Genomic DNA, 27,824 nt, shown 5'->3' on the forward strand with positions numbered 1-27,824 from the left:
CACTGCTGTGGCAGTTGAGAATTAGCCGGAGTATACAGAAAACCTGTGGGAGCAGAGGAGAATTAGCCGGAGAAACAGTTCCTGCAGGAGCAGAGGAGACATCACTGCTGAGGCAGGGGAGAAAATTAGCGAGAGAAACGGAAATCCTGTGGGAGCAGAGGAGACACTGCAGTGGCAGTAAACAAGATTAGCTAAGGGAACAGAGCTCCTGCGGGAGCAGAGGAGACACTGTTGCGGCAATGGAGAAAAAGCCGGAGTAAGATAAAACCTGTGGTAGCAGAAGAAAACATCACTGCTGCGGCAATGGAGCAAATAGCCGAAGTAACGGAAAACCTGTGGGAGCAGAGGAGACATAACTGCTGTGGCAGTCGAGAAAATAGCCAGAGTAACAGAAAACCTGTGGGAGCAGAGGAAACATCACTGCAGTGGCATTAAACAAGATTAGCTAAAGAAACAGGGCTCCTGCAGGAGCAGAGGAAACATCACTGCTGCGACAGTGGAGAATTAGCTGGAGTTACAGAAAACCTGTGGGAGCAGAGGAAACATCACTGCTGTGGCAGTGGAGAAAATAGCCGGAATTACAGAAAACCTGTGGGAGCAGAGGAAACGTCACTGCTGTGGCAGTGGAGAATTAGCTGGAGTAACAAAACCTGCGGGAGCAGAGGAAACATCACTGCTGTGGCAGTGGAGAATTAGCCGGAGTAACAAAACCTGCGGGAGCAGAGGAGACATCACTGCTGTGGCAGTGGAGAATTAGCCGGAGTAACAGAAAACCTGCGGGAGCAGAGGAAACATCACTGCTGTGGCAGTGGAGAATTAGCTGGAGTAACAAAACCTGCGGGAGCAGAGGAAACATCACTGCTGTGGCAGTTGAGAATTAGCCGGAGTATACAGAAAACCTGTGGGAGCAGAGGAGAATTAGCCGGAGAAACAGTTCCTGCAGGAGCAGAGGAGACATCACTGCTGAGGCAGGGGAGAAAATTAGCGAGAGAAACGGAAATCCTGTGGGAGCAGAGGAGACACTGCAGTGGCAGTAAACAAGATTAGCTAAGGGAACAGAGCTCCTGCGGGAGCAGAGGAGACACTGTTGCGGCAATGGAGAAAAAGCCGGAGTAAGATAAAACCTGTGGTAGCAGAAGAAAACATCACTGCTGCGGCAATGGAGCAAATAGCCAGAGTTACAGAGAACCGATGATTAACAACGTCAAGTACACTGATTTTTGATAACGATTGTTCGTTTATCTGTTGCTGGTTTCTAAGGAGACAGCTTACGGAAAAGACAACTCTTTGCCTGAATTTAGTTTAGGCACTTTGTGTTTGTTTCATTTTGTTTCATTTAAGGATCATTGAACTATTGGTGTAAAGCACATTGCTTGTAACCATGTATAAAAACATTTATGCTATAACTAAGTTTCTACGCGATTTATGCAGATAAATTGCAGGACATGGTTAATGATACAAGTTAGGTTAAAGATTCTGAGCGCATGCGTTCAGCACGTAATGCACGAGGCCGCGAGCTACTGTAGGCCTACTTGTGAGTTTTAGTCACAAGAAAGCAGCACGTTAATGACAGAATATAATTTGGACCGACACCATTTAAAACGTGTCCCCCTCGTTATAACTGAACAACTGAATGCGATGCGAAATTTAACCACGGAGCGGAGCGCTCGCGGTGTTCAGCCAACGGGGTAGAGAGCGTAGGCTGGTCGACCGGTACTGAATCTGCGGCGCTGCTCTTTGAGGGCCTGCGGCTTCGGCCTGGAGCTGTTGGAGAAGCCCGTTCTTTCGCGTGAAGAGGGCGGCATTGCCCGAAACGTGAGCGTGGTGCTTGCAGGCCCTATGACCATTCTCCATGGCAGGGAAAAACGTTACTTGAATGATCTGATTTAGAAAAAAAATAAATAAAAATAAATGCGGAAGAAGATCGCTGGTATTTCGCCCGTGGTGGCAAAGACCCGTTTATTTGGCTTGATGCCCGCAATATAACACCCGAGGATTCTGGCAAATATTCCAAAAGGACGGAAAATTCCTTCATCGGATGGGAGCGCTTGATTCGGACATCTTGGCAAGATAGGGCGCAGCCAAATGCTGACAAACTTTCAATGAACAGAGATAGGTCTGCTGTGAATTTATACTCTGTCATTGAGTTGATTACTGATTAATCTCCAGCTGTGCATAAATTGGTTAATTATCTGAACCTGCTCCTCCCGAACTTTGTTAATAAAACATCATTTAGCAGACGCCTTTATCCAAGAAGGTGTTATCTCGTCACAGTTCTTCTTGATGAAGCTGTGTGATTGACGGGGATCCGGGTTGGAATTTGTCCGCGTTCTCCTTTAGTGTGTTAGCATAGCAGCAGGAAGACCGGTTGAGTCTCACGCGTAGTTGAACTGTCAGTGAGAATCTATAGCCGGATTTTCGAAAAGGCGGTTGAGCACGACTGCTCCGTGAATGGATCAGAGGTAGGTGGCTGGAATAATATGTATAATGAAGGAGAGGATGAAGAAAAGGAAGAAGGTAGGAGACGGATGAATGATAAAAGAATCAAAGGGAATAAAAGAGTAAGAAATGAGAAAGATAATGACACAGGAAGTGATGAAGAGGGGCAAGTTATGGTTCAAAGAGAAAGAGAGGAAAAGTATGTAGTCATAATAAGATTTAATGAAAAGAACCAGGGGAGTATGAAGAAAGTTAGCCCACTAGTGCTAACAACAACTCTGGCAAACAAGATAGGGGATATCGAATATGCAAAGGTCCTAAATGATGGCAATTTATTGGTGAGATGTGCTGATGCAGTGCAAATGGAAAAAGCGCTAAAAGTTAAAGAGATAGGAAAATGCAAGGTGGATAATACAGGAAGGGTAGGAGCTCGGATGGGAGGTGGAAGCACAGGAGTGATAACGGGGGTGCCAATGAGTGTTAGCATGGAAGAATTAAAAAGGAATATAAAAGGAGGGAAAGTACTTAATGTACAAAGATTGAAGTCAGCAAAGGAAGGAGTGATGAGAGATAGTGAAACGGTGTCAGTAGAATTTGAAGGAGAACATATTCCAACGAAAGTATTCTTGGGTTTTATGAGTTATCCAGTCAGGATGTTTGTACCAAAGCCAATGAGGTGCTTTAACTGCCAGAGATTTGGGCACACAGCAAAGAATTGTAATAGGCAGAGAAGGTGTGCTAGATGTGGAGGAGACCATGAATATGGGAAGTGTGGTACAGGGGTTCCACCAAAGTGTTGCAGTTGTGGAGGTGCCCACAATGTGGCATATGGAGGGTGTGAAATTATGAGACGGGAGACTAATATTCAAAAGATAATAGTGGAGAAAAGGATATCCTATGCTGAAGCTGTAAGAGTGTCAAAAGAGAAGGTAGATGAAATGAGAGAGCCAGTGGTTATGGAAGAACAAGTACAACATCAAAGAACCAATGATAGATTGTATGTGGGAAAAAGAGATCTAGTTACATTCATAGCAGGGGTGATAAATAGCACTGCAGAAGTGAAATCAAAAAATGAAAAAATCCAGTTGATAGTTAAAGCTGCAGTTAATCATTTGGGACTGGTAGGGCTGACATGGGAAGACGTGAGAGAGAACCTGACTATTCAGTCAAGTCAAGAGGCATCATGGGTTGGTTAATCATTTTAATGGTAATTCTTTTACAATGGAATGCTAGAAGCTTAATGGCTAATGGTCAAGAATTTAAGCATTTCATAAATGAATTGGAAGAGAAACCAGATGTGATGTGTATACAGGAAACATGGCTGAAACCAAATCTTGATTTTGTAATACATGGGTATACTGTATTAAGGAAAGATAGGTTTGATGGAGGAGGAGGTGGGTGTGCCACATTTATAAAGCTTGGATTGACATATAGGTTAATAGAAATGGGAGATGATCAGGAATATATAGCGGTGGAGGTGTGGGAAAAAGGGGAGGGGATAAGTGTTATCAACTATTATAACCCATGTAAAAGGATGATGATTGATCATTTATTAAGTATTCAAGGTCAGGATAGACAAAAAGTAGTCTGGTGTGCAGATTTTAATGCTCATAGCCCTCTGTGGGGGGGAGTACAAACAGATGCAAATGGTAAGATAATTGAAGAATTGATGGACGAGAGAGAATTGGTCAGTCTGAATGATGGAAGTGGAACTAGGATAAATTTAGTAACAGGAATGGAATCTGCATTAGACCTAACATTAGTGTCTAACAATCTGGCTGGAAATACTAGATGGGAGGTCTGGAAAACAAATACTCTGGGTAGTGATCACTACCCAGTTATATGCAGAGTAGGTGGAAGACAAGAAATAAGGGTAGAAGAAAGGATCCCAAAGTGGATATTTGTAAAAGCTGACTGGGATAAATTCAAGAAGATGAGTGAAGAAATAATGACTAGGATTGATATAGCTGGAAGTATAGAGGAGATTAATAGCCAAGTTACTTCAGCAATCATAATGGCAGCGGAAGAAGCTATTCCTAAAGGGAAAAATAGAGGTAATAGAAAATTGGTGCCTTGGTGGAGTGAAGAGTGTCAAAAGGCAGTGAGGAAAAGAAATAAAGCGTTTAAACAAGTAAAGAGGGATCATAACATGCAGTCACTAATTCAGTATAAAAAAGCGCAGGCAGAAGTGAGAAGAACTATTCGACAGGTAAAGAGGGCGAGTTGGAGTAGATTTTGTGATGAAATTGGAAGATCAACACCTGTGGGTAAGGTATGGTCAATGATAAAGAGGATGGGTGGAGATAGGAGACAGTGGGAGTACCCAGTGTTGATATTAGAGGAGGAGATAGGTGTCACTAATCTGGAAAAGGCAGAAATAATGGCAAAGGCGTTTACAAAGATACACAGTTCAGAAAATTTATCAGAAGAAGAGAGAAGGAGAAGGTCAGTAACTTTATCAGAAGAAGAGAGAAGGAGAAGGTCAGTAACTTTAAATCAAAATATGCATGCGTTAAATAGGAAGGAAGAGACTGGTAGTATTATTGATGAGGCTTTTTCACTGGCGGAATTGGTTAGAGCGATCAAAAGAGCAAAGCCTACTTCTCCAGGGAAGGATCAGGTGTGTTATGTAATGTTAAAACACCTTGGGGAAAGATCACTATTAAAGTTCCTGGAGGTATTTAACAAGATATGGAAGGAGGGAAAACTGCCAGGTGCATGGAAAGAAGCAGTAGTGGTTCCAATTAGGAAACCTGGCAAAGATCCAAGTAAACCCATAAGTTATAGACCAATTGCTCTAACATCTAACTTGTGTAAGATAATGGAAAGGATGATAACAGAGAGATTTTCATATGAAATAGAGAAAAGAGGATTACTGGTAAGTTGTCAGAGTGGATTTAGGAAGGGAAGGAACACAATGGATTCAGTAGTAAGATTAGAGACTGAAATAAGAAGGGCACAAGTAAATAAAGAGACTGTAGTTGCAGTATTCTTTGATATTGAAAAGGCCTATGATATGATGTGGAAGGAGGGGTTATTAATCAAGTTGGATAAAATAGGGATAGGTGGGAATTTGTTTAACTGGATAAAAGATTTTCTGTTTGGTAGGAAAATTCAAGTAAGAATAGGGGCAGAAGAGTCAAGCCAATATGAGGTTGGGAACGGGACACCTCAAGGAAGTGTGATAAGTCCTTTGTTATTTATTATAATGATAAATGATGTCTTTGTAAATGTTTCAGAAGACATTGGAACATCATTGTTTGCAGATGACGGGGCATTGTGGAAAAGAGGAAGAAATATAGAGTATACAATTAGGAAGGTGCAGAAAGCAATAGATAAAGTGGTGGAATGGGCTTATGAATGGGGATTCAGGTTTTCAATAGAAAATACTCAGACAGTCTTTTTTACCAGGAAAAGAATTCAGGAAGAAATTAAGCTAATGATGTATGGGAGACAGTTAGAGAGGGTAAATTCCATTAAGTTTTTGGGAGTGATTTTAGATGCAAGGTTGACATTTGCAGAACATATAAAGAAAATGGAAGATAAGTGCAAGAAAGTCATTAATGTGATGAGATGTTTGACAGGAAGAGAGTGGGGTGCCAGTCGTTCATCGCTTAAAAGTATATATGTGGCTCTGATAAGATCAGTGTTAGATTATGGTAGTATAGTGGTTGGGTCTGCAGCTAAGTCGCTTTTAATGAGGTTGGAGGTTATTCAGAATCAAGCTTTAAGAATTTGCTGTGGTGCTTTTAAAACTTCTTCAGTACCTGCCATACAAGTGGAAATGGGAGAAATGCCACTGGAATTAAGAAGGATTCAACTGATGGCGAATTACTGGGCTGGATTGCAGGGCCATAATGACTCGCATCCTACAAAAGCAGTATTGCAGGATTGCTGGGAAAATGGAAGAAAGCTAAAGGAAAACTTTGGTCGAATTGGAAATAATGTAGCTAAAGAGTTAGAAGTATTTAATCTTAGAATAAGTCCTACGGTAGTTTTTCCAGAGATTGCCCCTTGGAAGATGACATGGCCTGAGGTAGACTGGTATGTGCATGAGGAGAAAAGGAAAGAAAAGGAAGAAGTTAATCTGAAAAGAATATTTAACAATAGAGTAAGTGGGAACTAAAGTGAATTTATGCAGATTTATACAGATGGTGCTAAAAAACCAGAGACAGAAGAAACAGGGTTTGGGGTGGCAATTCCAGGGAAAGAAGTAGAAATTTGTAAAAAAACATCTAATAATTTAGGGGTATATACAGTAGAGATGATGGCAATTTTAATTGCTTTACAATGGGTGGAAAAGGTAAGACAGGAAAAGGTTTTAATATGTTCTGATTCTTTATCAGTCTTGGCAAGTTTAAGGTCATTCCATTCAAAAGCTCGGCAAGATATCCTGTATGAAGTACTTCAATTAAACACAAGGTTAAGTCATATGGGATGTCAGGTTAAATTTATGTGGGTGCCAGCACATGTTGGCATTACAGGTAATGAGATGGCAGATAGGCTGGCTAAAAGGGCGCTAACAAAAGAGAATGTAGAAGTACAGGTTAATGTTAGTAAAGCAGAGGTTAAAAGCATAATTTGGGAGAAAATAAATAAAAGATGGCAAGAGAAGTGGGATAGAGAGGAGAAAGGGAGGCATTTATACCAAATTCAGAGAAATGTTAAAGGGGATAGGGTGGGAAGTGGGAATAGGAAAGAAGAGGCTGTGATGACGAGGTTGAGGTTGGGACACTGTTCACTGAATAAAACACTAAAGTTGATAGGGAAGCACCAGACAGGGTTGTGTGAGGGTTGTCGAGAAGAGGAGTCAGTGGAGCATATAATTATGAGTTGTAAGAGATATGAAATGCAGAGGCAGGTAATGAAGAATAAGTTGAGGCAGATTGGGGTGCAGGAGATTACATTAAAAGGGTTATTAAGCGCAGTAAATGGGACTCAGAGTAGAATATTGATGTTATTTTTAAGGGAGGCGGGACTTTTCAATAGGATTTAATTGATAATTAAAGTGTGTTTTGTGTGTGAGTGTTTATTTGAGGGGAATGAGTGTTATGTAAGTGTAGGAAAGAGAATGGACAAAGTTGTATTATAAAATCTATTATCTGATCCATATTCCGGAGCAGAGGGGGGCGGTAATGCACCAAAAAGCTGGATGCCAACCGCCGTAAAATTGGAAAGAAGAAGAAGAAGAAGAAGAAGCCTTTATCCAAAGCGACTTACAAATTAGGACTAATTTCAGCGAGTCATCATAAAGAGGCAAAAGCAACAACAACGCAAGAAGTGCTCAAAATACGAAGGTCAGGTATCATTCAGAGTAGCATAAGCCTGATAAGTGATGTTTCAAAGGGAAAGGAATTTTTTTTTTTTTTCTCTATAAGGTTAAGTGCTCACGGAAGAGATTGGTTTTCAGCTGTCTTTTGAATGTTGTCAGGGATTCTGCATTCCGGATGAGGGTGGGGAGAGCATTCCACCAGCATGGAACTGTGAATGAGAATGTTCTGGAAAGTGATTTTGTGGCTTTCTGTGATGGAACCACGAGACGTCGCTCGTTGACCGATCGTAGGTGTCTGGTAGGGATGTAGACTCGTAGGAGTGAGTGAAAGTAGGAGGGAGCTGAGCCTGTGATAGTTCTGTAAGCAAGCGTCAGTGCCTTGAACTTGATGCGAGCAGCGAGAGGTAGCCAGTGCAGAGAGATGAACAGAGGAGTGACGTGGGCCCTCTTGGGCTCGTTGAAGACAAGACGAGCTGCAGCATTCTGGATCATCTGTAGGGGTTTGGTTGCACATGCTGGAAGTCCAGCCAGAAGAGCATTGCAGTAGTCAAGCCTAGAGATGACCAGGGCCTGGACGATAAGTTGTGTTGCATGCTCAGTTAGGAAAGGCCTGATCTTCCTGATGTTGTGCAGTGCAAACCTGCATGATCGAGCTGTCTTTGAAATGTGATCTGTGAAGGTCAGCTGGTCATCAAACGTTACTCCAAGATTTCTGACCGATCTTGATGGGGTGATTAATGATGACTCTAGCTGGATGGTGAAGTCGTGCTGTAGAGATGGATTGGCAGGGAGGACGAGAAGCTCAGTCTTTGCCAGGTTGAGCTGCAGGTGATGTTCCTTCATCCATGTGGAGATGTCCGCCAGACAGCTTGAGACCCGTGCAGCTACTGTGGGATCATCTGGTTGAAAGGAGAGGAAGAGCTGCGTGTCATCAGCATAGCAGTGGTAGGAAAAACCGTGTGCCTGTATGATGTGTCCCAGTGATGTGGTGTAGATGGAGAAGAGGAGGGGACCAAGAACTGAACCCTGGGGAACACCTGTGGTCAGCTGATGTGCTCTGGTGCTAATTATATGATGTGCTGATGTGCTAATTATAATGTCTTCTATTTTTGCGAATTGTCATTCTAAACAAAGAGAATAAAGGATATATAAAGATTGAAGATAATTTTTTGATCACCAATGCAAACATATTTTTGTAACAAATACATGTATTTTTACATTAACAGTCTTCATGAAACAAGTTAAACTGGTTAGTTGCCGTCTGCAGTATTTTTAAGCTAACAATAAGCTTCACTGACCTTTTGAACCAGGGGTAAGATATTGCATATATAAATGGATTAATGCATGAATTAGTGTAAAATAAACACACTACAGCAGAGACGCTCACAGATGACTTTTGAAATTGTTTGATATTAAGCATACCGATATACCAGGGAACCCAGCAAATGAAATACACAAAGACAATTGTGCTCAATGTTTTTGTTGCCTTCACCTCTGATTTCCTGGAGGATTTTAGATTTTTCTGAGAGACTCTTTTCTTTGTAAATTTGGAGATGGATTTTGCTTGTTTCAAGGCTGCTGTCAGAATTCTTACATACAGGATAAACATCACTATACACGGAGTAATGAAGCTCACTATCAAGTCGGCTGAACCCCAGGCGTTGCTGACAGCCACTGCACATTCTCTAAAACAGATCACAGTTGTCCCTGTCAGGTTTAAGTTTCCATAATTCACTGATACAAGATTATAAAAGATGGATGCAGCCCATCCTAAACTTATGCAGATCAGTGTTTTTCTCATTGTCATTTTGGACATATACAGGAGAGGATCACACACAGCAAAATAACGATCAATAGCCACAAGAATGATGTTCATGAGGGACACAGACACAAGAGTGGACATAATTATATGAAAGATACGACAGTGCGACTTTCCCATATAAAAACATGAGTTAATTCTCCTGACGCTTTCAACCGGCATCACACAAATTCCCACCAAGAAGTCAGATACGGCCAGTGAGAGGATGAGGAGGTTGGTCGGTATGTGAAGCTGCTTGAAAACGTACTCGGTTACTAACGTAACCTCGGTTCTCTCTAGAAGAGGGAACGAGTACTGCGTAAGATATCTTACGCTAGGGGAAAATCCTTTTCCGCGAGATATTGAAGCCAAAAATTATCCTTAATTTTGTAATAATGCAAAACGCGTTGCAGCAGCAATGCAGACATAGGCGAGACAGCTCGCGCGCCTATTGGCTGCTCTGCGGCAACTGCAGCAGCCTATCGAGCGAGGCCTGGCGTGACGTCAGACCCAATCAGGGCACTTCGCGCCCGCTGCGTCACGTCCCGCTGAAATGGGCGTGGTCTAGGCCTATAAATATCGCTCGCAGGCAGCTATTATCTGGTTTTTCATCATCGAAGCAACCAGAGCGTGTGCATGCACGGCAAGATACGCAGTACTCGTTCCCTCTTCTAGAGAGAACCGAGGTTACGTTAGTAACCGAGTACGTTCTCTTACGAGAGGTCTCTCGTACTGCGTAAGATATCTTACGCTAGGGGACCCAATGTAAAACGCCGTGCATGCTGAGATCTGACACCAAAGACCCAAGGGCGAAAACCCGGGGTACATATAGTGCACAATCACTCAGGGAACTCACAGGGAGTCCGGGAAGAGGGAGGGGTGCAGCCTCACTTTTCCACATATAGTAACGTCGATGGGACGCGAATTTCATCATACAGACAGGGCGGGGTACGGCCTGAACTGATGGGGAAAATGTGGGTCTTACACAGTTTGCCCAGCTTTATACTGTCGAACATTGAGCTGTGCTCAGCAGACGCAGCATTCTGAGCTGATCGCATCAGGTCAGATAATACTGGTAAATTTAGACCGACAGCAGCCTGGCCTGCAGGGTGGGAACCTCTAGGTTATAAAACCTTATAAATGTAGACGGGGAGGCCCAGCCTGCCGCCATACAAATATCTTGCAAGGCAATCCCACTTGACCAGGCCCACGAAGAGGCCATGCCTCTCGTGGAGTGCGCTCTGACACCCAATGGGCACTGCATGCCCTTGGAGGCGTATGCCAGCGCTATAGCATCAACTATCCATCTGGATAGGCTCTGTTTCGACGCGGCTAGTCCCTTAGAACGTCCGCTAAACGAAACAAAAAGCTGCTCCGTCTGTCTGAAAACAGACGAGCGAGACACATAAGCTCGTAATGCCCTGACTGGGCAAAAGGAGGCTCGCGTCTCTTTCCTCATCAGGGACCGGTAGGGCTGACAGGGAGATAACCTGCGCCCTAAACGGTGTGTTGAGGGATTTTGGAACATAACCGTGCTTAGGTTTGAGTATAACTTTTGAGTCATTGGGCCCAAACTCCATGCACGCCGCGCTCACAGAGAGCGCGTGCAGATCCCCTATGCGCTTCACTGAAGCGAGAGCCAGCAAAAACACCGTCTTGAAAGACAGGTGTTTCAAATCGATTGACTGTAAAGGCTCAAATGGCGCACCTTTCATGGCTTCCAGAACCGTAGAAAGGTCCCATACGGGGACTGAGGGAGGTCTGGGAGGATTCAGTCTCTTAGCTCCTCTAAGGAAGCGGATGACTAAATCATTCCTTCCTATTGACTGACCAAGCATTGTTTCTGAGAACGCTGCTATAGCCGCCACATAAACTTTGAGCGTGGAGGGGGCCCTGCCCCCATCCAACAGCTCTTGTAGGAAGGAAAGCACCTCCGTCACACCACAGTTTGTGGGTGACACACCACGGGCTGTGCACCAGCCCGAAAACACCGACCATTTCGAAGAATAGAGTCGTCTTGTAGACGGAGCTCTAGCCTGCGTGATCGTGTTTAATACTCCTTTAGGGAGTCCAACATGTACCCGTTGATGGCCCAGACATGAAGGGACCATAGTTCCGGGTGAGGATGCCAGATCGAGCCGCGGGCCTGTGAGAGGAGATCTCTCCCCATTGGTACTGGCCACGGGGCAGTACTTGCTAACTGCATCACGACTGGGAACCAAGGTTGGTTTTTTCCAGAACGGTGCTACCAGCAGTACTGAGCATCCTTCTTCCCTGATCCGTTCCATCACCTGAGGCAGGAGAGAGACGGGGGGAAAAGCATAGAGCGGGCGGCGGGGCCACACATGGGCCAGCGCGCTCCTGCTCTTGGAGAAAAATTCTTGACAGTGAGCGTTTTCTTGAGACGCAAACAGGTCCACTTCCGCTCTGCCAAATTTCTTCCACAGCAGATGGACTGTCTGTGGGTGTAGAGACCACTCGCCTGCCGGAACATTGTTCCTGGACAGTCTGTCCGGTCCTATATTCAAGATCCCTGGCACGTGCGCTGCTCTGAGCGAGCGCAGGTTGCACTGAGCCCATACCAGGAGGCGTTCTGCCAGCCTGTACAGTTTCTCGGATCTGATGCCGCCCTGGCGATTTATGTAGGACACCACAGACATGTTGTCCGAACGGACCAAGACGTGGTGACCTTTTATTTGGGGACAAAAACGCGTCAGCGCGTTGTCTACTGCCAGCATTTCGAGGCAGTTTATGTGCAGGAGCTTCTCCCGTTCTGACCACTGGCCGAAGAACGGTCTGCCCTCGAGCAGCGCTCCCCATCCCGAGGTGGACGCGTCCGTGGACACCACTTTCACCCTCGAGGAAGTCCCCAGGCTTACACCTGATTGGTACCAGTCGTTCGCTTTCCAGGGTTTCAGAGCTGTAACGCACTTCTGATTGACCCTGAGGCGAAGTAAACCGGGTGCCCACGCTTCGCGTGGGACTCGCGCTTTCAGCCAAAACTGCAGCGGGCGCATGCGGAGCAGACCCAGCTGGAGCACTGACGATGCTGAGGCCATGTGACCTAGCATCTTCTGAAATCTCTTGAGCGGGACAGACGCGCCGCAGCGAAAAGAGTTCGCTGTGCGTCGAATGTCTACCGCGCGCTGTTGTGATAGTCGCGCTATCATGGATAGTGAGTCCAGTTCTGTGCCCAGGAAAGATATTTTCTGACTGGGTGACAGGGAGCTCTTCGCCCAATTGACACTCAGACCCAAATCCTCGAGGTGATCGAGTAAAATGGTCGTGTGTTCTATGAGCACTGCGCGAGATTGCGCTAGAATCAGCCAATCGTCCAAATAGTTCAGCACTCGCATGCCTCTCATTCTGAGGGGTGCGAGCGCCGCATCCATGCACTTCGTAAATGTACGGGGTGCTAGGGACAAACCGAACGGCAGGACTGTGTACTGATATGCCTGGCCCTCGAAGGCGAATCTCAAATATCGCCTGTGACGTGACGCTATCTGTATTCGAAAATACGCGTCTTTCAGATCTATTGACACAAACCAATCTCCTTGGCGAATCTGCACAAGGATTTGCCTGGTCGTGAGCATCCTGAACTGTCGCTTCACAAGCACTTTGTTCAGTTGCCTTAGATCTAGTATGGGTCTGAGACCCCCATCTTTTTTCGGTACCAGGAAGTATCGGAGGAGCAGTCTCGGAGAAGGATGCCAGTTGAGTCCTCAGAGTCACCATAGGCAGAGCGAGAGCTGCGTGATCAGGAAAAAGGGGCGTCTTGAAAAAGACGCCCAGCTCTTTTAGTGCAATGGGAGTGTGTGTCGCGGCGGCGAGCACACACACATACATAAACACAGTAGCAGAGAAAGGATATAATGCCGGAAAGCGCAGCAGGAAGGCAAGGAAGGCGGCGCGGCCAGCGACTTCAGTGACTCGTCCCGCTGAAGGTGCTCTCTTTCAGACGGCGCGGCTTCTTATCCAGCTCCAGCGATGCGTGTGCTTCGCTTGAAGGATGAAAAATCTGATAATAGCTGCCTGCGAGCGATATTTATAGGCCTAGACCACGCCCATTTCGGCGGGACGTGACGCAGCGGGCGCGAAGTGCCCTGATTGGGTCTGACGTCACGCCAGGCCTCGCTCGATAGGCTGCTGCAGTTGCCGCAGAGCAGCCAATAGGCGCGCGAGCTGTCTCGCCTATGTCTGCATTGCTGCTGCAACGCGTTTTGCATTATTACAAAATTAAGGATAATTTTTGGCTTCAATATCTCGCGGAAAAGGATTTTCCCCTAGCGTAAGATATCTTACGCAGTACGAGAGACCTCTCGTAAGAGAACTGTTATAGAGATGATGACAAGTAGGTTTCCACACACCGTCAGCACAGAGATTGTAGATATGTACAAGAAAAACAAGACATTGACATAATTCAAATGAAAGTCCAGAGAGCAGCTTGTATTCCAGGAGGGAAAGCAGTGATGCTCAAGATATTCCATGGAGAAAGTCTTCACTGCTTTAAACTTCAATGCCTATGGTATATGGCTGCAGATCCAAAATCCTAAAGATGATTTCACTGCCAGTTTGCTTATATAAGTCCAATGACAGGTGTCGTTTATGGGAGTGACCAAGAATTTTAAGCATTCTACAGTCATGAGAGTTTACAATTATCATACCACTACTACAGTCTATTTTTATGTATCAATCTTATATTGTGTCATGTTGATAAAAAAAAAAGTAACATTGCAATTAAAATTAAATCCTCTGGTTTCACAGACAAGGCTTTAAAGGGATAATTCACCCAAAAATGAAAATTTTGTCATCATTTATTCACCCTCAAGTTGTTCCAAACCTGCATGAATTTTGTTCTTCTGATGAACACAAAAAAAGATATCTTGGATATTGAGAAGCATCCAAGATTCCCTATGACTCTGTTACATGGACTCTTATTTTGATATTCTTTTGTCTGGTTGTGCCTATGTTCAGTTCCTGTGTATTTAGTTCCTGTTTCCCTTGTCTCCATTGCTGTCTTGTTAGTTTGTATAGCACTTACTTATTTACTTAGGCCTTTAGATTCCCATAGGAACATAGGCCATCGATGAAGCTGTTCCATCCTCTCCAGTCTTGGGCCCTCCGCTCCAGATGTTGCCACGTCAGCCCTTCTTTCTTCATCTCCTGTTCTGTGGTTCTTCTCCAGGTGGTTCTCGGTCTGCCACTCTTCCTCCTGCCCTGTGGGTTCCACGTCAGCGCCTGTTTAGTGATTGATTTCTTTCTCCTGAGTGTGTGCCCTATCCACTTCCATTTTCTCCTACGGATTTGCATTTCTATTGGGTCTTGTTTGGTGAGTTCCCACAGGTTGGCGTTAGAGATGATGTTGGGCCAGTATATTCCTAGGAGGTGTCTGAGGCACCGGTTGGTGAAGGTCTGCAGCTTATTGAGTATGGTGGTGGTAGTTCACCAGGTTTCTGAGCCATAAAGTAGAGTGGTCTTTACATTTGAGTTGAAGATTTGCAGTTTGGTCTTGAGTGACAAGATTTGCCTTCCAAATATTGTTTAGCATGTTTACATTTATTAATTTAGCTGACACTTTTATCCAAAGCGACTTACAATTGCTATGTATGTCAGAGGTCGCACGCCTCTGGAGCAACTAGGGGTTAAGTGTCTTGCTCAGGGACACATTGGTGTCTCACAGTGGATTCGAACCCGGGTCTCTCACACCAAAGGCATGTGTCTTATCCATTGCGCTACCACCACCCCTATGTTGTTGTTGTCCACCCCATGTTGAATGTTGTCCTTGCTTTTCCGATCCTGGCTTGGACATCGTCCTCCGTGCCACCTTCCCTTGATATGATGCTACCAAGGTATGTGAAGCTGTTTACATCCTCTAGTGCATTTTGATCCATGGTTATGGGTGTGTTGTTCTTGCTGTTGATACGCACTACTTTAGTTTTTGATGGGTTTATTTTGAGACCGAGCAGAGCAGCTGTTTCCTCCAGTTTTACAGATTTTTCCTGCATCTGTTGGTGTGTGTGAGCCAGTAGTGCCAGATCATCAGCGAAATCGAGATCTTCTAGCTGCTCGGTCAAGCTCCACTGTATGCCGGTTCGTCTATTGTTGGTTGTTTCTTTCATCACCCAGTCTATGCAAAGGAGGAAAAGAAAGGGTGAAAGCAGGCACCCTTGCCGCACACCATTCAGGACCTCAAATGCCTCCGATATACATCCTTCATGGAGGACTTGATCTCGTCCCTTGGTAGGTGCTCCTTATGATGTTGATGATCTTTGCTGGGATCCCATAATGAGCCATCAGTTTCCACAGCCTTTCCCTATCCACACTGTCAAAGGCTTTTTCGAAATCTATGAAATTCACATAGACAGGTGAGTTCCATTCGATGGTCTGTACAATAATAATCCTGAGGGTGGCAATTTGGTCTCCACAGGATCTGTTGTTCCTGAAGCCAGCCTGGTTTTCCCTCAGTTTCTCATCGACCCCCTTCTGGAGCCTCTCGAGCAGGATATGGTTGAGCACCTTCCCAGCAAACACAGAACGTTGGCACAACGTAGCCAACCTTCTAACAACGTTTTATCAACATGGCCAAAAGGTTGCTATAAATACGTTGTGTGGTGAAGGTTGTTACAGCGTTGTCACAATGTTGACATTAAACCACCGTTCAGGGCCATTGTTTAAGGTTGTGCCAACGGTGTCTTGACAACCACTGGACTACATATGCACTCGTCACTGCCCTGAAGCGCGAAAATCAGCCTTTTAAATACCAACCACCTGTTGGGCTCATTGTGTTCTCATTCATCATCGAGCAAGGATCCGTGAGTATTGCATTTCATTTAGCCTACCTCAGCTATCAAACACAACCTACAACTTTACATTTACATTTATGCATTTGGCAGACGCTTTTATCCACAGCGACTTAAGCCCCTTTCACACAGAGATTCCGGAAAATACACGGATAAAGTGACCCGGGATTTGACCCGGGTTCGTTTGATTTTGGTTCATTCACACTGCCAGTGATTTTCCGGAATCAGAGAGTGCGTTCACACACAACCCGTAAAAATGCCGTAAAGACACGTGACATCGATGTGACTTGTAATCTCAGCAGCGTCTTAAGTTTGCTTATGAGCTGCGATCTCTCTCTCGAGAAACCACGCCTGTGCATTTGTTTCTCTGATTCGATCATAAACTTGCGCATTACGTACCGTTTCACAGCTGGAGAACGAGCCCGGCTTCAGCGTCATCACTACGACACGGCATTATTACGGCTTTTGTTCACACAGCGCGCGTTCCGGGACTGAACACAGCAATGTTACTAGGTCCCGACCCGGCATCGATCCCGGCATAAATCCCTGATTGCTCTGGCAATTTGCCGGGTTCAAAGCGCTGTGTGAAAGGGGCTTTACATTGCATTATCCTATACATTTATACATAGGTATGTGCAATCCCCTGGGATCGAACCCACAACCTTGCGTTGTTAACGCAATGCTCTTACCACTGAGCTACAGGAAAGCTACAACCACTGAGCTACAGTTTAATTTCTAATGTGATTAATGTAGCCTCGCTTGCACTGTTTAGTTTTTCATTTTATTTTTCTGCTCTCATTCGTTTCTTTGCTTCTCTGGATTTGTGGATGTTTCCCCGGTTACCGACCTTTATCGGCCGGCTTTCGGCTACTATCTGCCATACAGACCCGGTTTTGTTCATTAAATGTTCTGATCTGCCTTTGCTTTTTATGTTTTATTTATTATACTTAAAATAAATTTGTATATTCGTTTATTTCTTTTTTTTTCTTTTTTCACAAATGTATTACTTTTGGAAGTGCAATTTGATTACCATATGCAGTTTTAATAAAGTTGAATTAACGAAACCATGTAATTTTTACTCTTCAAAGTGTACACTTGCAGGTGTTGATTGCCCCATTAAATAATAATATAGATAAACGAACGATAAAAAGTATATTTTCTAACAAAATGCTAAATGGGGTATATAGCAGCATATAAAAATATTGTCAGAACGTCGTCTCTCAGTTGCTGAATGTCGCGTAGCAACGTTGCTACAGCCCTGTCGCGTCTTACAATTCTACGTTGTTACAATGTTGCGAGCACGTACTGTAGACAGCGACGTTGCCATTGCAGAAATGCAACATGCCAGAGACGTTGCCACAACGTAAATGTGTTTGCTGGGTTCCCAGGTGTTGAAAGGAGCATTATTCCTCTGTAGTTTTTGCACTGCCGGAGGTCTCCTTTCTTGGGGATTTTCACGATGTGGCCATCTCTCCAGTCAGATGGGACATTTTCTTCCTCCCAGATGGTTTTCATGAGGTGGTGGAGCATGTTGGTGGAGGTTTCAGTGTCGGCCTTTACAGCTTCTGCTGGAATCCTGTCTGGTCCCTCTGCTTTCCCTGCTTTCAAGGCCTTAATGGCTTTTATGATTTCCATCTTGGTGGGGGGGTTGCAGTTAATCTCCAATGGGTTTGGGGCTATTGGGATATCTGCTGTCAGTTGAGGAGGCTGCCTGTTGAGCAGGTCTCTGAAGTGTTCAGTCCATCTCTTCACCTGGTCTTCCTTGGTTGTGAGGAGTACACCCTGTGATGAGTTTTTAATGTGTGCCTGTGCATGTCTGAATTTGCCTGTGAGCTTTCTTGTAGTTAGGTATAGGTCATTCAGGTTGTTCTTTCCTGCTGCTTCTTCTGCCTGTTGTGCTAAATCCTCAATAAATTTCTTCTTGTCTCTCCTTACACTTCTTTTCACTTCTTTATTTGCTGTTGCATATTCTTTCTGTGCTGCCACCTTGGTCGCTCTGGTTTTACTTCTGTTTTCTGCCTCTTTTTTTCTTCCTCCTTTCACTCACTTTGCTATCTGTAACTCTGGATAGCCAGGGCTTGCTGTCTGTCTTCCTCCTCCCTACTACTTCTTTGCATGTGTCTTTCCACAAGGTTTTCAGACCTTTCCATATTTCAGTCTTCCACTTTGCTTGGGGTTTCTATTTCTAGGGCTTGGTACCGGTTGTGTAGTGCCACTTCGTAGAGTTCGGATCATGTACCTATATCCTGAAATTGCTGTGAGTTGAATTTGACCCTTTCTTCCCTGTGCTTCATGCATTTTAACTTCAGCTGGATCTATGCTGTGAGGAGGTGGTGGTCAGATCCTGCGTCTGCTCTTCTTCTGACCCTGACATCCAGCAGAGAGTGTCTAAACTTCTGACTTATGCAGATGTGGTCTATCTGATTTTCTGTGGTGTGCTCAGCAGACATCCAGGTGGCTTTATGGATGTCCTTGTGTTGGAATACTGATCCACCAATGACCAAGTTGTTGTCTGCACAAGCTGCTGCGAACCTCTCTCCATTCTCATTCATGGTCCCTAGTCCTTCTCTTCCCATTACTGTCTCAAGTTTGTATAGCAACCCTTGTTTATTACCATGACAACTAATCTTCTACACCTGTGCTTTATTTAGCCCCTTGCCATCTTGTGTATATAAACCCTCAGTTATCTTTTGTTCTTTGTATTGTGTTAATGTTTCCTGCTGTTGTTTCTATGTATGGTTTCTGATGTTTATTAAATGTGATACCATACCATACCATACCATGACGTGACAAGACAAGACAAGACAAGACAAGACAAGACAAGACTCTGGCGTGTTGACGTGATGCCACGCTACACCAGAGTCTCGCCATAAACTCTCTGCCTGCCCTGTTATAGCCAAGGAGGCCGTTCTTGAACCCTTTGTCTGCCCAGTCATGGCCACGGAAGCCGATTCTGAACTTTCTGAGCTTCCAGTCACGGCCACGGAGGCTGATTTTGAACTTTCTGAGCTCCCTGTTATGGCCATTGAGGCTGTAAATAATCTCTCTTTGCTGTTTCAATTTGCCACGGTATCCAGCATGGCCAGTACCGTCATGGTTCCATGCTCTACTGTTTTCAGGATCACTGGCTCCCGTTGGTCTTCAGCTTCGCCTGCTCCACCATGGGGGTCTTCATTTCCATCTGCTCCACTGTGGGGGTCTTCAGTCCTGTCTGCTTTGCTGTGGTGGTCTTCTGATCCGCCTGCTCTAGCCAGAGAGTGACACACATAGTATTACTACCAGTACGATGAATAAGGTTTAGGGCAAGTATTGACAATTCCATGATTCGATTCAATTATAATCCACAAGCTTGGGATTTAATAAAATTCCAAACTATTTGATTTTATATCAGTTCCTTTGGAAATATAAGGTACAGTACTTGACATTTTTTTCAAGAAAAGAAATCTCTTAACTTGTGTAAACTTTATAACTTTATAACTTGATATTAAATCTCGTCACGTCATGGCCGTCATGCCAGAGTCTCATCACGTCATGGCCACCCCGCTAGAGTCTCGTCTCGTCACGTCATGGCCGCCACACCAGAGTCTCATCACGTCATGTCATGGTCCCACGTCAGAGTCTCGTCTCGTCACATCATGGCCGCCTGAGTCTTGTCTCTTTACATAATGGCCGCCAGCCAGAGTCTCGTCTCTTCACGTTATGGCCGCCACACCAGAGTCTCGTCACGTCACGTCATGGCCACCAGAGTCTCGTCTCGTCACGTCATGGCCGCCAGAGTCTTGTCTCTTTACATCATGGCCGCCAGCCAGAGTCTCGTCTCTTCACGTCATGGCTGCCACACCAGAGTCTCGTCTCGTCACGTCATGGCCGCCACAGAACCCTTTGTCTGCCCAGTCACGGCCACAGAGGCTGATTTTGAACTAACTGAGCTCCCTGTTATGGCAATTGAGGCTGTAAATAATCTCTCTATGATCGGTTTCAGTTTTGCCATGGTATCCAGCATGGCCAGTACCTTCATGGTTCCATGCTCCACGGTGGTCTTCAGCTCTGCCTGCTCTGTTGTTGGGGTCTTCAGTCCTGTCTCCTCCGCTGTGGTGGTCTCTGCTCCGCCTGCTCTAGCCAGAGCATGACACATGTAGAATTACTACCATTGAGATGAATAAGGTTTAGGGCAAGTTGAAATTTGGTTAAGTGCTTGAAATAAGATCTGTGGTGAACACAAGCTCATGTTTTCATGTTTTATATTTTATTTTACTCTGGTCTGTATATATGTGAGGTCAGATCGCAATTAAATAACGTCAAACAGTGAAAACAATGATATCAGACAAGTTTGGTTTAAATAGTCTCCTTGTTATAATGAGAGAAAGTGTTTTTCTAAACCATGGGTAGAAATAAAAAACAAATATGATGGGGTCTATGGTTGAGTTAATGTAACCTAACCAGACAAACACTTCAAAAAGAGCAATTGGGGTAGAAAAGTTGATGTAGGGATTCATCAGAGAGCAAATAATAAAGGCACCCACGACCACATCGAGAGTTTTTGCTGCTTTACGCTCAGATCGTTGAGAGCTTTTAAACACATTCTCATTTTCATGATCGTTTGCCTGACCGATTGTTCTTACATGTTTTTTGCAACTATAAAAATCCTTACATACAGTCCAACTATGACAGAACAAGGTAAGAAAAAAGTTTGTAATGTTTCTATAAGACTAACCACAGTTTACTGAAAAGTGGACTGCAACTTCCTATACAGTATCTTGATTTAATGCAATTTGTATTTAATGTAATGCATAATACAGAGTAAGACACTTTAAGTGTGCCAGAGATCTGATTTTAGATCACCCTTTAATTTATCACAGAATAAACATCTGATTTTCCACTGTCTTTTATGTGATCTGCAAAAGGAAGCATCAGTATGCTGCACAGTGAGATCAGAAATCAAAATCAAACAGTGAAAACATTTATATCAGATGAGTTTGGTGCAAATATTCTCATTGTTATAATGAGAGAAAGGGTTTTTCTAAACCATGGATAGAAAAGGCCATATATTATGGGGTTTATGGTTGAGTTAATGTAACATAACCAGACAAACACTTCAAAAAGAGCAACTGGGGTGGAAAAGTTGATGTAGGGATCAAGCATAGAGTTAATAAAAAACGGCAGCCAGCAAATAATAAAGGCACCCACGACCACACCGAGAGTTTTTGCTGCTTTACGCTCAGATCGTCGAGAGCTCTTAAACGTGCTTTCTTTTTCATGCTGGTTTGCATCACCAATTGTTCTAATGTGCTTTCTTGCAATTACGAAAATTCTTGCATACAGTCCATCCATGACAGAACAAGGCAAGTAATTAGATGAAAAATAGACACAGATGTGAGAAACATGTCGAAACTGGAGTGGAGCAAACAGTAGGTATCTCCATAGTACCAGCAACCACTGATAGTACGGATCATGCTGAAAGGCATGACCACCAGTCCAATCAGCAGGTCCGCGAGAGCCAGAGACATCACCAGGATATTAGTGGGAGTCTGGAGCTGTTTGAAGTGCGCTATGGAGATGATGACCACAGAATTTCCTAGAATAGTCACAGTCGTCGCCGACACCAATATGAGATACAACACAGTCTGAGTGGACACAAGGTGTGTGCCTTTAACACAAGAGTTGTTCACTGCAGGAAAACACAACTCAGTGGGATCGTGTTCTTGTGAAGATAAATCCATCCTGCCTGTCTCAGAAAACAGAACCTATAAAATGCTGTTTTATTTAGTCTAGTTAGGGCTTTAAATAGTCTTTATACTCTTCTCTGACCCTCCCACATCATCACAGGGCAACAAATGACAATCAAGCACTCATTAAAAATGAAGAGTTAAAATATACCAAATGAAATGACATTATTTCAAATTTCTGTTTTGTCCATTACTCAATAATCATTCATCTTCGTATATAAAAATGTATATTTCAAATAAAATTGTGTAAATGACAGGATAAATGAAAGCTATACCATTTATCTCATGGCAAATCCAAAAAAATATCTGGAACTAATGAGCAAAGATGGCAGCAACGGTTCACATTGTCAAGATTCCCTATTGCTGCGTCTCAATTCGCCTACTTACATTACGCCCTAAAAGTATGTACTCATTTTGTGAAGAAAAAGTAGATACTTTTGAGTGTGGTGCAAAAAGTAGACAAGCTTTGGGACATACTATCACGTCATACAATTGCGTTTTAATGGTTGCTCTCTGTTGCATCCTGTCACGCAAACTGGCCTGTCAGTCATCTCGTCACAGTTAAAATCCTCCACATTTCATTTCATTTAATTTCATTTCATTTCATTTAATTTCATTTCCCACCGTATCGAAGAGAAATGCAGAAGCACGTTGATCTGCAGCCGCAGCCTTTCATGCAGAGACTCTCATATTAATTTAATGGCCAAACGGATCTTTATAAAAGTCCACATTGTTATTGCAGATGGAATATAACACGGATAACATAAAAAAATATATTTTTTTATCAGGTTAAACTTTGATTGGTCACTCAAACCTTTATCTGAACCTCTCACCGTCGGTTGCGCATATCTGCCATGTTTTGTAGTTTTTTTAACACTTTTTTTCTCGTGTTTGTAGTTCCTCCTCCAAAGCCCAATGGATTGTGGGCAATATTAGCCTTTAGAGTGTGCACGGATCCACACTTCGAAAATCCACTGGAAATTGTAGACCGTCCGGGGTTTTCTGGCATACTCTTTTCAACATACTATGCTTTGGGACAAACTTATTTTAATCTCACATACTGTTTAGGATGGATAGTATATGGACATTGAGACACAGAGTTAGTCTCTGTTTCATGGACTCTTATTTTGATATCCTTTTGTCTGGTTGTGCCTATGTTCAGTTCCTGTGTATTTAGTTCCTGTTTCCCTTGTCTCCATTGCTGTCTTGTTAGTTTGTATAGTAACCCTTGTTTATTACCATGACAACTAATCTTCTACTCCTGTCCTTCATTTAGCCCCTTGTCACTTTGTGAATATAAACCCTCAGTTATCTTCTGTTCTCTGTCTTGTGTTAATGTTTTGTGCTGTTGTTTCTATGTAGGCTATGGTTTCTGATGTTTATTAAATGTGATTTTGTTGTTCTTCTGCATCAAGCCTATTTTGTGGCCTCTAGCCAGCATGTGTGACATAACCAAGCGGCAACCTCCCTGTCTCTCTCTTGAATCCAACACGGAAGTGAATTAAACGGCAATTCATCAACTGGTCGCTTGAGGCTGGCTGCAAAAGTGAGTCAAATCTGCATCTCCCACATGTTGAAATGCCCAACTTTACAGCAGAAAAAAACATGTTTACAGCCTGGAGCAAAAAGTGGCTTTGGTCTATACAGCTAATTTTGCCATTCATGACAACTGTGAGGGGGTGAATTTTTTTATAACTCATCCGTTTAAATTATTTTTAAGCCTTAAATTTCTGCATAATTAAGGGTGTCCACTTTATAGTGACAGGTGGATTCCCGCTGCTGTGGTCATTAGTCATCATTAGCTGTTTGTCTGCTGTCTTTTAGCCGTCACGTTACCTTAGCTAATTGTCAGACTGTAAAAATAAATAAATTCGGGAGTGACGCGCTGCCAAGATGGCGACGGTCGGCTACGCCCACTTTAGGCTTCAAAAACGGTCTTCAGAAACCTACGGGTGACGTCACGGACACTACGTCCATTTGTTTTTTTTGTTTTTTTACAGTCTATGGACAGAACACAAGACCTGCAAGAAAAAAAAAAAGGCATGGATCTACTAGCAACCTCTCTCTTTAGCCTTCACCAAGGTGACAGGGCCATTGAGGATTTTGTAGAGGACTTTTGTGGACTTCTGGAGGATTTTAATGACGTGGCACTTAAAGACATTTTTCGCATTGATTTAAATGAACATATATTTTGTTTCATGCCTCAACATACCCCTCACTGGACTTTTGTTCAGTATATTGACTTTGTCTTAATGCTGAGTGGTTTGTAATTTTCTGTTGGAGTTGCTGATGAGGAACTCAACGCTACAAAGTAAACGCCACGCCAGAGTCTCGTCTCATCACGTCATAGCCACAACATCAGAGTCTGGAAATATATCAGGTACAATACTTGACAATTTTTTCAAGAAAAGAAATCTCTTAACTTGTGTAAACTTTATAACCCTATCAGTTGGTACATTACTATTAATGGTTGAAATTAACAACGGATTGCACATAAGGTTGTTTTTATAATACAAAAGTTATATTACTACCTTTTTTTTTTTTAATGATATACTTATGTTTGTACTCATTAGTTTATTTAATTTTATATATAAACGTTTAAAAAATGTGGCTCATAAACACTTATTTACATGACGGATTTACTTAAATATATTAAATGATAAAGAACAGGTTAAATAAAAATATAATGAATATGTAATATAGTGCATATATTTAGCACTCCTCTGTGAAGTTCCTTTATTTAGCTAACTATCAAGCTATGTACATTTTAATGGCTTTTCTGAGGTAAACGTAACATGCAACATAAATTTAACAGAGTGACTTGTAAACAAGCTGTTTTATAGATGTCTTTCCTCAGTCAAAACATTGCTTGAGCGATTTATGAGCCATGATACATTGCGGTAAGGTGTGGTCTACTGTATATTTCAACATACCTTCTGATGTTCGTTCATGTATTTCATGTGATGATTGGTATTAAATTCTTCTTTTTTTTTCATCATTCGGTATGCAATATGTATTTTGTCATGCATAAAAGAGTGGTGCATGTATGATGTATATTTGTAGACCAAAACCCAGAAACGAGTTAGCATTTTAGCACTTCCGGTTCCATTGTCCTGAAGTCAATGTTTTTTTTTGTTTTTTTGAGTGGGTATTTGGTTGAGTGCAGCACTTTATGCAAATACTGTTTATAAATGTGTGAGGATTTCCTCATGTTTGCTCGTATACAGGCCTACTAAACGAGTGGGCTGTTTTTTGGACCTGGTATTTATGTTCTGTTTGTTTAAAATAGTCATGTCTGCTTTGCAATGTACTGAATTAAGGTGGCTGGACTTTTTTTTTTTTTTTTTTTTTTTTACAGATAAAACACATTGTATTTTACACTGTTCTTTATTTATGTGAGGTCAGATCGCAATTAAATAAAGTCAAACAGTGAAACAATTTGATATCAGACAAGTTTGGTTCAAATAGTCTCATTGTCATAATGAGAGAGTGTTTTTCTAAACCATGGCCAGAAAAAAAAACATATATGATGAGGTCTATGGTTCAGTTAATGTAACCTAACCAGACAAACGCTTCAAAAAGAGCAATTGGGGTGGAAAAGTTGATGTAGGGATTCATCATAGAGCAAATAATAAAGACACCCACGACCACATCGAGAGTTTTTGCTGCTTTACGCTCAGATTGTTGAGAGCTTTTAAACACATTCTCATTTTCATGATGGTTTGCCTGACCGATTGTTCTTACATATTTTTTTATTTTTGCAACTATAAAAATCCTTACATGCAGTCTAACTATGACAGAACAACTTAAGAATGTTTGTAATGCGTCCAAGACTAACCACAATTTACTGGAAAGTAGACTGCAACTTACAGTATTTTGATTAAATGCAATTTGTGTTTAATGTTATGCATAATGCACAGTAATACACTGTAAGTGTGCCAGAGATCTGATTTTAGATCACCCATTAATTGATCATAGAATAAACCTCTGATTTTACACTGTCTTTTATGTGATCTGCAAAATGGGATCAGAAATGGAATAGTCAAACAGTGAAAACAGTGATATCAGATGAGTTTGGTTCAAATATTCTCATTGTTATAATGAGAGAGAGGGTTTTTCTAAACCATGGATAGAAAAGGCCATATATGATAGGATTTATGGTTGAGTTAATGTAACCTAACCAGACAAACGCTTCAAAAAGAGCAACTGGGGTGGAAAAGTTGATGTAGGGATCCATTATAGAGTTAATAAAAAACGGCAGCCAGCAAAGAATAAAGGCACCCACGACCACACCGAGAGTTTTTGCTGCTTTACGCTCAGATCGTCGAGAGCTCTTAAACGTACTTTCATTTTCATGTTGGTTTGCATCACCAATTTTTCTAATGTGCTTTCTTGCAATTACGAAAATTCTTGCATACAGCCCAACCATGACAGAACAAGGCAAGAAAAAAGTAAGTAACGTGTCTAAAACAGACCACAATGCATTGAAAAGCAGAGTGCAACTTCCCATACAGTATATGGATTCAATAAATTCCTCCAGTCCTTCCACATTAGCTTTTGAGTACACCAAACCATATGAATATAATGCAGCCATGCTCCAACTTATCATCACCATGACCCATGCAACAGGGATGGTTATTCTCGTAGGGTATTGAAGTGGATAACACACAGCCTGATGTCGATCAATAGCAATAAAAATGAGATGAAAAATAGACACCGATGTGAGAAATAAGTCAAAACTGGAGTGGAGCAAACAGAAAGTATCTCCATAGTACCAGCAACCATTGACAGAACGGATCATACTGAAAGGCATGACCACCAGTCCAAGCAGCAGGTCTGCGAGAGCCAGAGACATCACCAGGATATTAGTGGGAGTCTGGAGCTGTTTGAAGTGCGCTATGGAGATGATGACCACAGAATTTCCTAGAATAGTCACAGTCATCGCCGACACCAATATGAGATAGAACACAGTCTGAGTGGACACAAGGTGTGTACCTTTAAGACAAGAGTTGTTCACTGCAGGAAAACACAACTCAGTGAGATCGTATTGTTGTGAAGATAAATCCATCCTGTCTGTCTAAGAAAACAAGAACCTATAAAAATGTTATTTAGTCTAGTTAGGGCTTTAAATACTCTTCATGTTCTTCTCTGACCCTCCCACATCATCACAGGGCAACAAATGACAATCAAGCACTCATTAAAAATTAAGAGTAAAAAAATAAAAAAATACAGACTGAAATGACATTATTTAAAATTTCTGTTTTGTACATTACTTAATAATCATTCATCTTGCTACACAATTTTTATTTATTTATATATATATATATATATATATATATATATATATATATACCGTTTATCTCATGGCAAATCCAAAATTATCTGGAATTAATGAGCAAAGATGGGCATTCGATCGTTAAATTTTCTTAGTCGATCGTCGGGAGAATTAACGATCGACTATCGATTAATCATTAATATTTTTATATTGAAATTCATTATTTCTTTAACTTTTTATAAATTAAAAATGCAATGAAAATACAAAAATACAGTTTGTTTGTCCTCGATGAGATCTTTATTACAAGAAGATCAACTTGTGGCAGTGAAACTGGACGTTCGGTAGACTTGAAGATTCCTGCGGTGCTCTAAACCAGCGGAACCTGCAGCTGCGAGCCGGCGTTCTTAAACAGAGACCCATGGCCACTTCATCCGTTTTCTGTGATCGGATAGCTATCCGGTCGTGAAAAGACCAAATCTAAATGCCCTCCGAAACGCATTCGAGACGGATTTAA

The 27,824-nt window shown here is 42.7% G+C and overlaps 3 protein-coding genes across 3 annotated transcripts; all 3 read right to left on the reverse strand.

Moving 5' to 3' along the window:
• Window positions 1-8,930: 8,930 nt before the first annotated feature.
• LOC309483020 (trace amine-associated receptor 13c-like) lies at window positions 8,931-13,996 on the reverse strand (the record flags this gene model as incomplete). The annotated part of the gene is made up of 2 exons (XM_082148657.1): window positions 8,931-9,773; window positions 13,841-13,996. 2 exons carry the CDS (start codon window positions 13,994-13,996, stop codon window positions 8,931-8,933), a joined length of 999 nt encoding a protein of 332 aa, XP_082004783.1.
• On the reverse strand, window positions 10,098-12,470 carry LOC309482987 (uncharacterized protein). The gene is made up of 2 exons (XM_082148608.1): window positions 12,437-12,470; window positions 10,098-12,390 (listed from the first exon to the last, which is right to left on the reverse strand). The coding sequence occupies exon 2, from the start codon at window positions 12,245-12,247 to the stop codon at window positions 10,862-10,864; it is 1,386 nt and encodes a 461-aa protein (XP_082004734.1). The 5' UTR covers window positions 12,248-12,390; window positions 12,437-12,470; the 3' UTR covers window positions 10,098-10,861.
• A 12,081-nt stretch (window positions 13,997-26,077) lies between the features above and the next one.
• On the reverse strand, window positions 26,078-27,103 carry LOC309483004 (trace amine-associated receptor 13c; the record flags this gene model as incomplete). The annotated part of the gene is made up of 1 exon (XM_082148640.1): window positions 26,078-27,103. One exon carries the CDS (start codon window positions 27,101-27,103, stop codon window positions 26,078-26,080), a length of 1,026 nt encoding a protein of 341 aa, XP_082004766.1.
• Between the last annotated feature and the right edge of the window lie 721 nt (window positions 27,104-27,824).

The sequence above is a fragment of the Leuciscus leuciscus genome (assembly GCF_965113295.1).
Source record: "Leuciscus leuciscus genome assembly, chromosome: 19".
Classification (NCBI taxonomy): Eukaryota; Metazoa; Chordata; class Actinopteri; order Cypriniformes; family Leuciscidae; genus Leuciscus; species Leuciscus leuciscus.

What these genes read in the sequence shown, in the direction of transcription:
- LOC309482987 (XM_082148608.1), bottom strand. Translation starts at nt 12,247, where the DNA reads ATGCTGGCAGTAGACAACGCGCTGACGCGTTTTTGTCCCCAAATAAAA.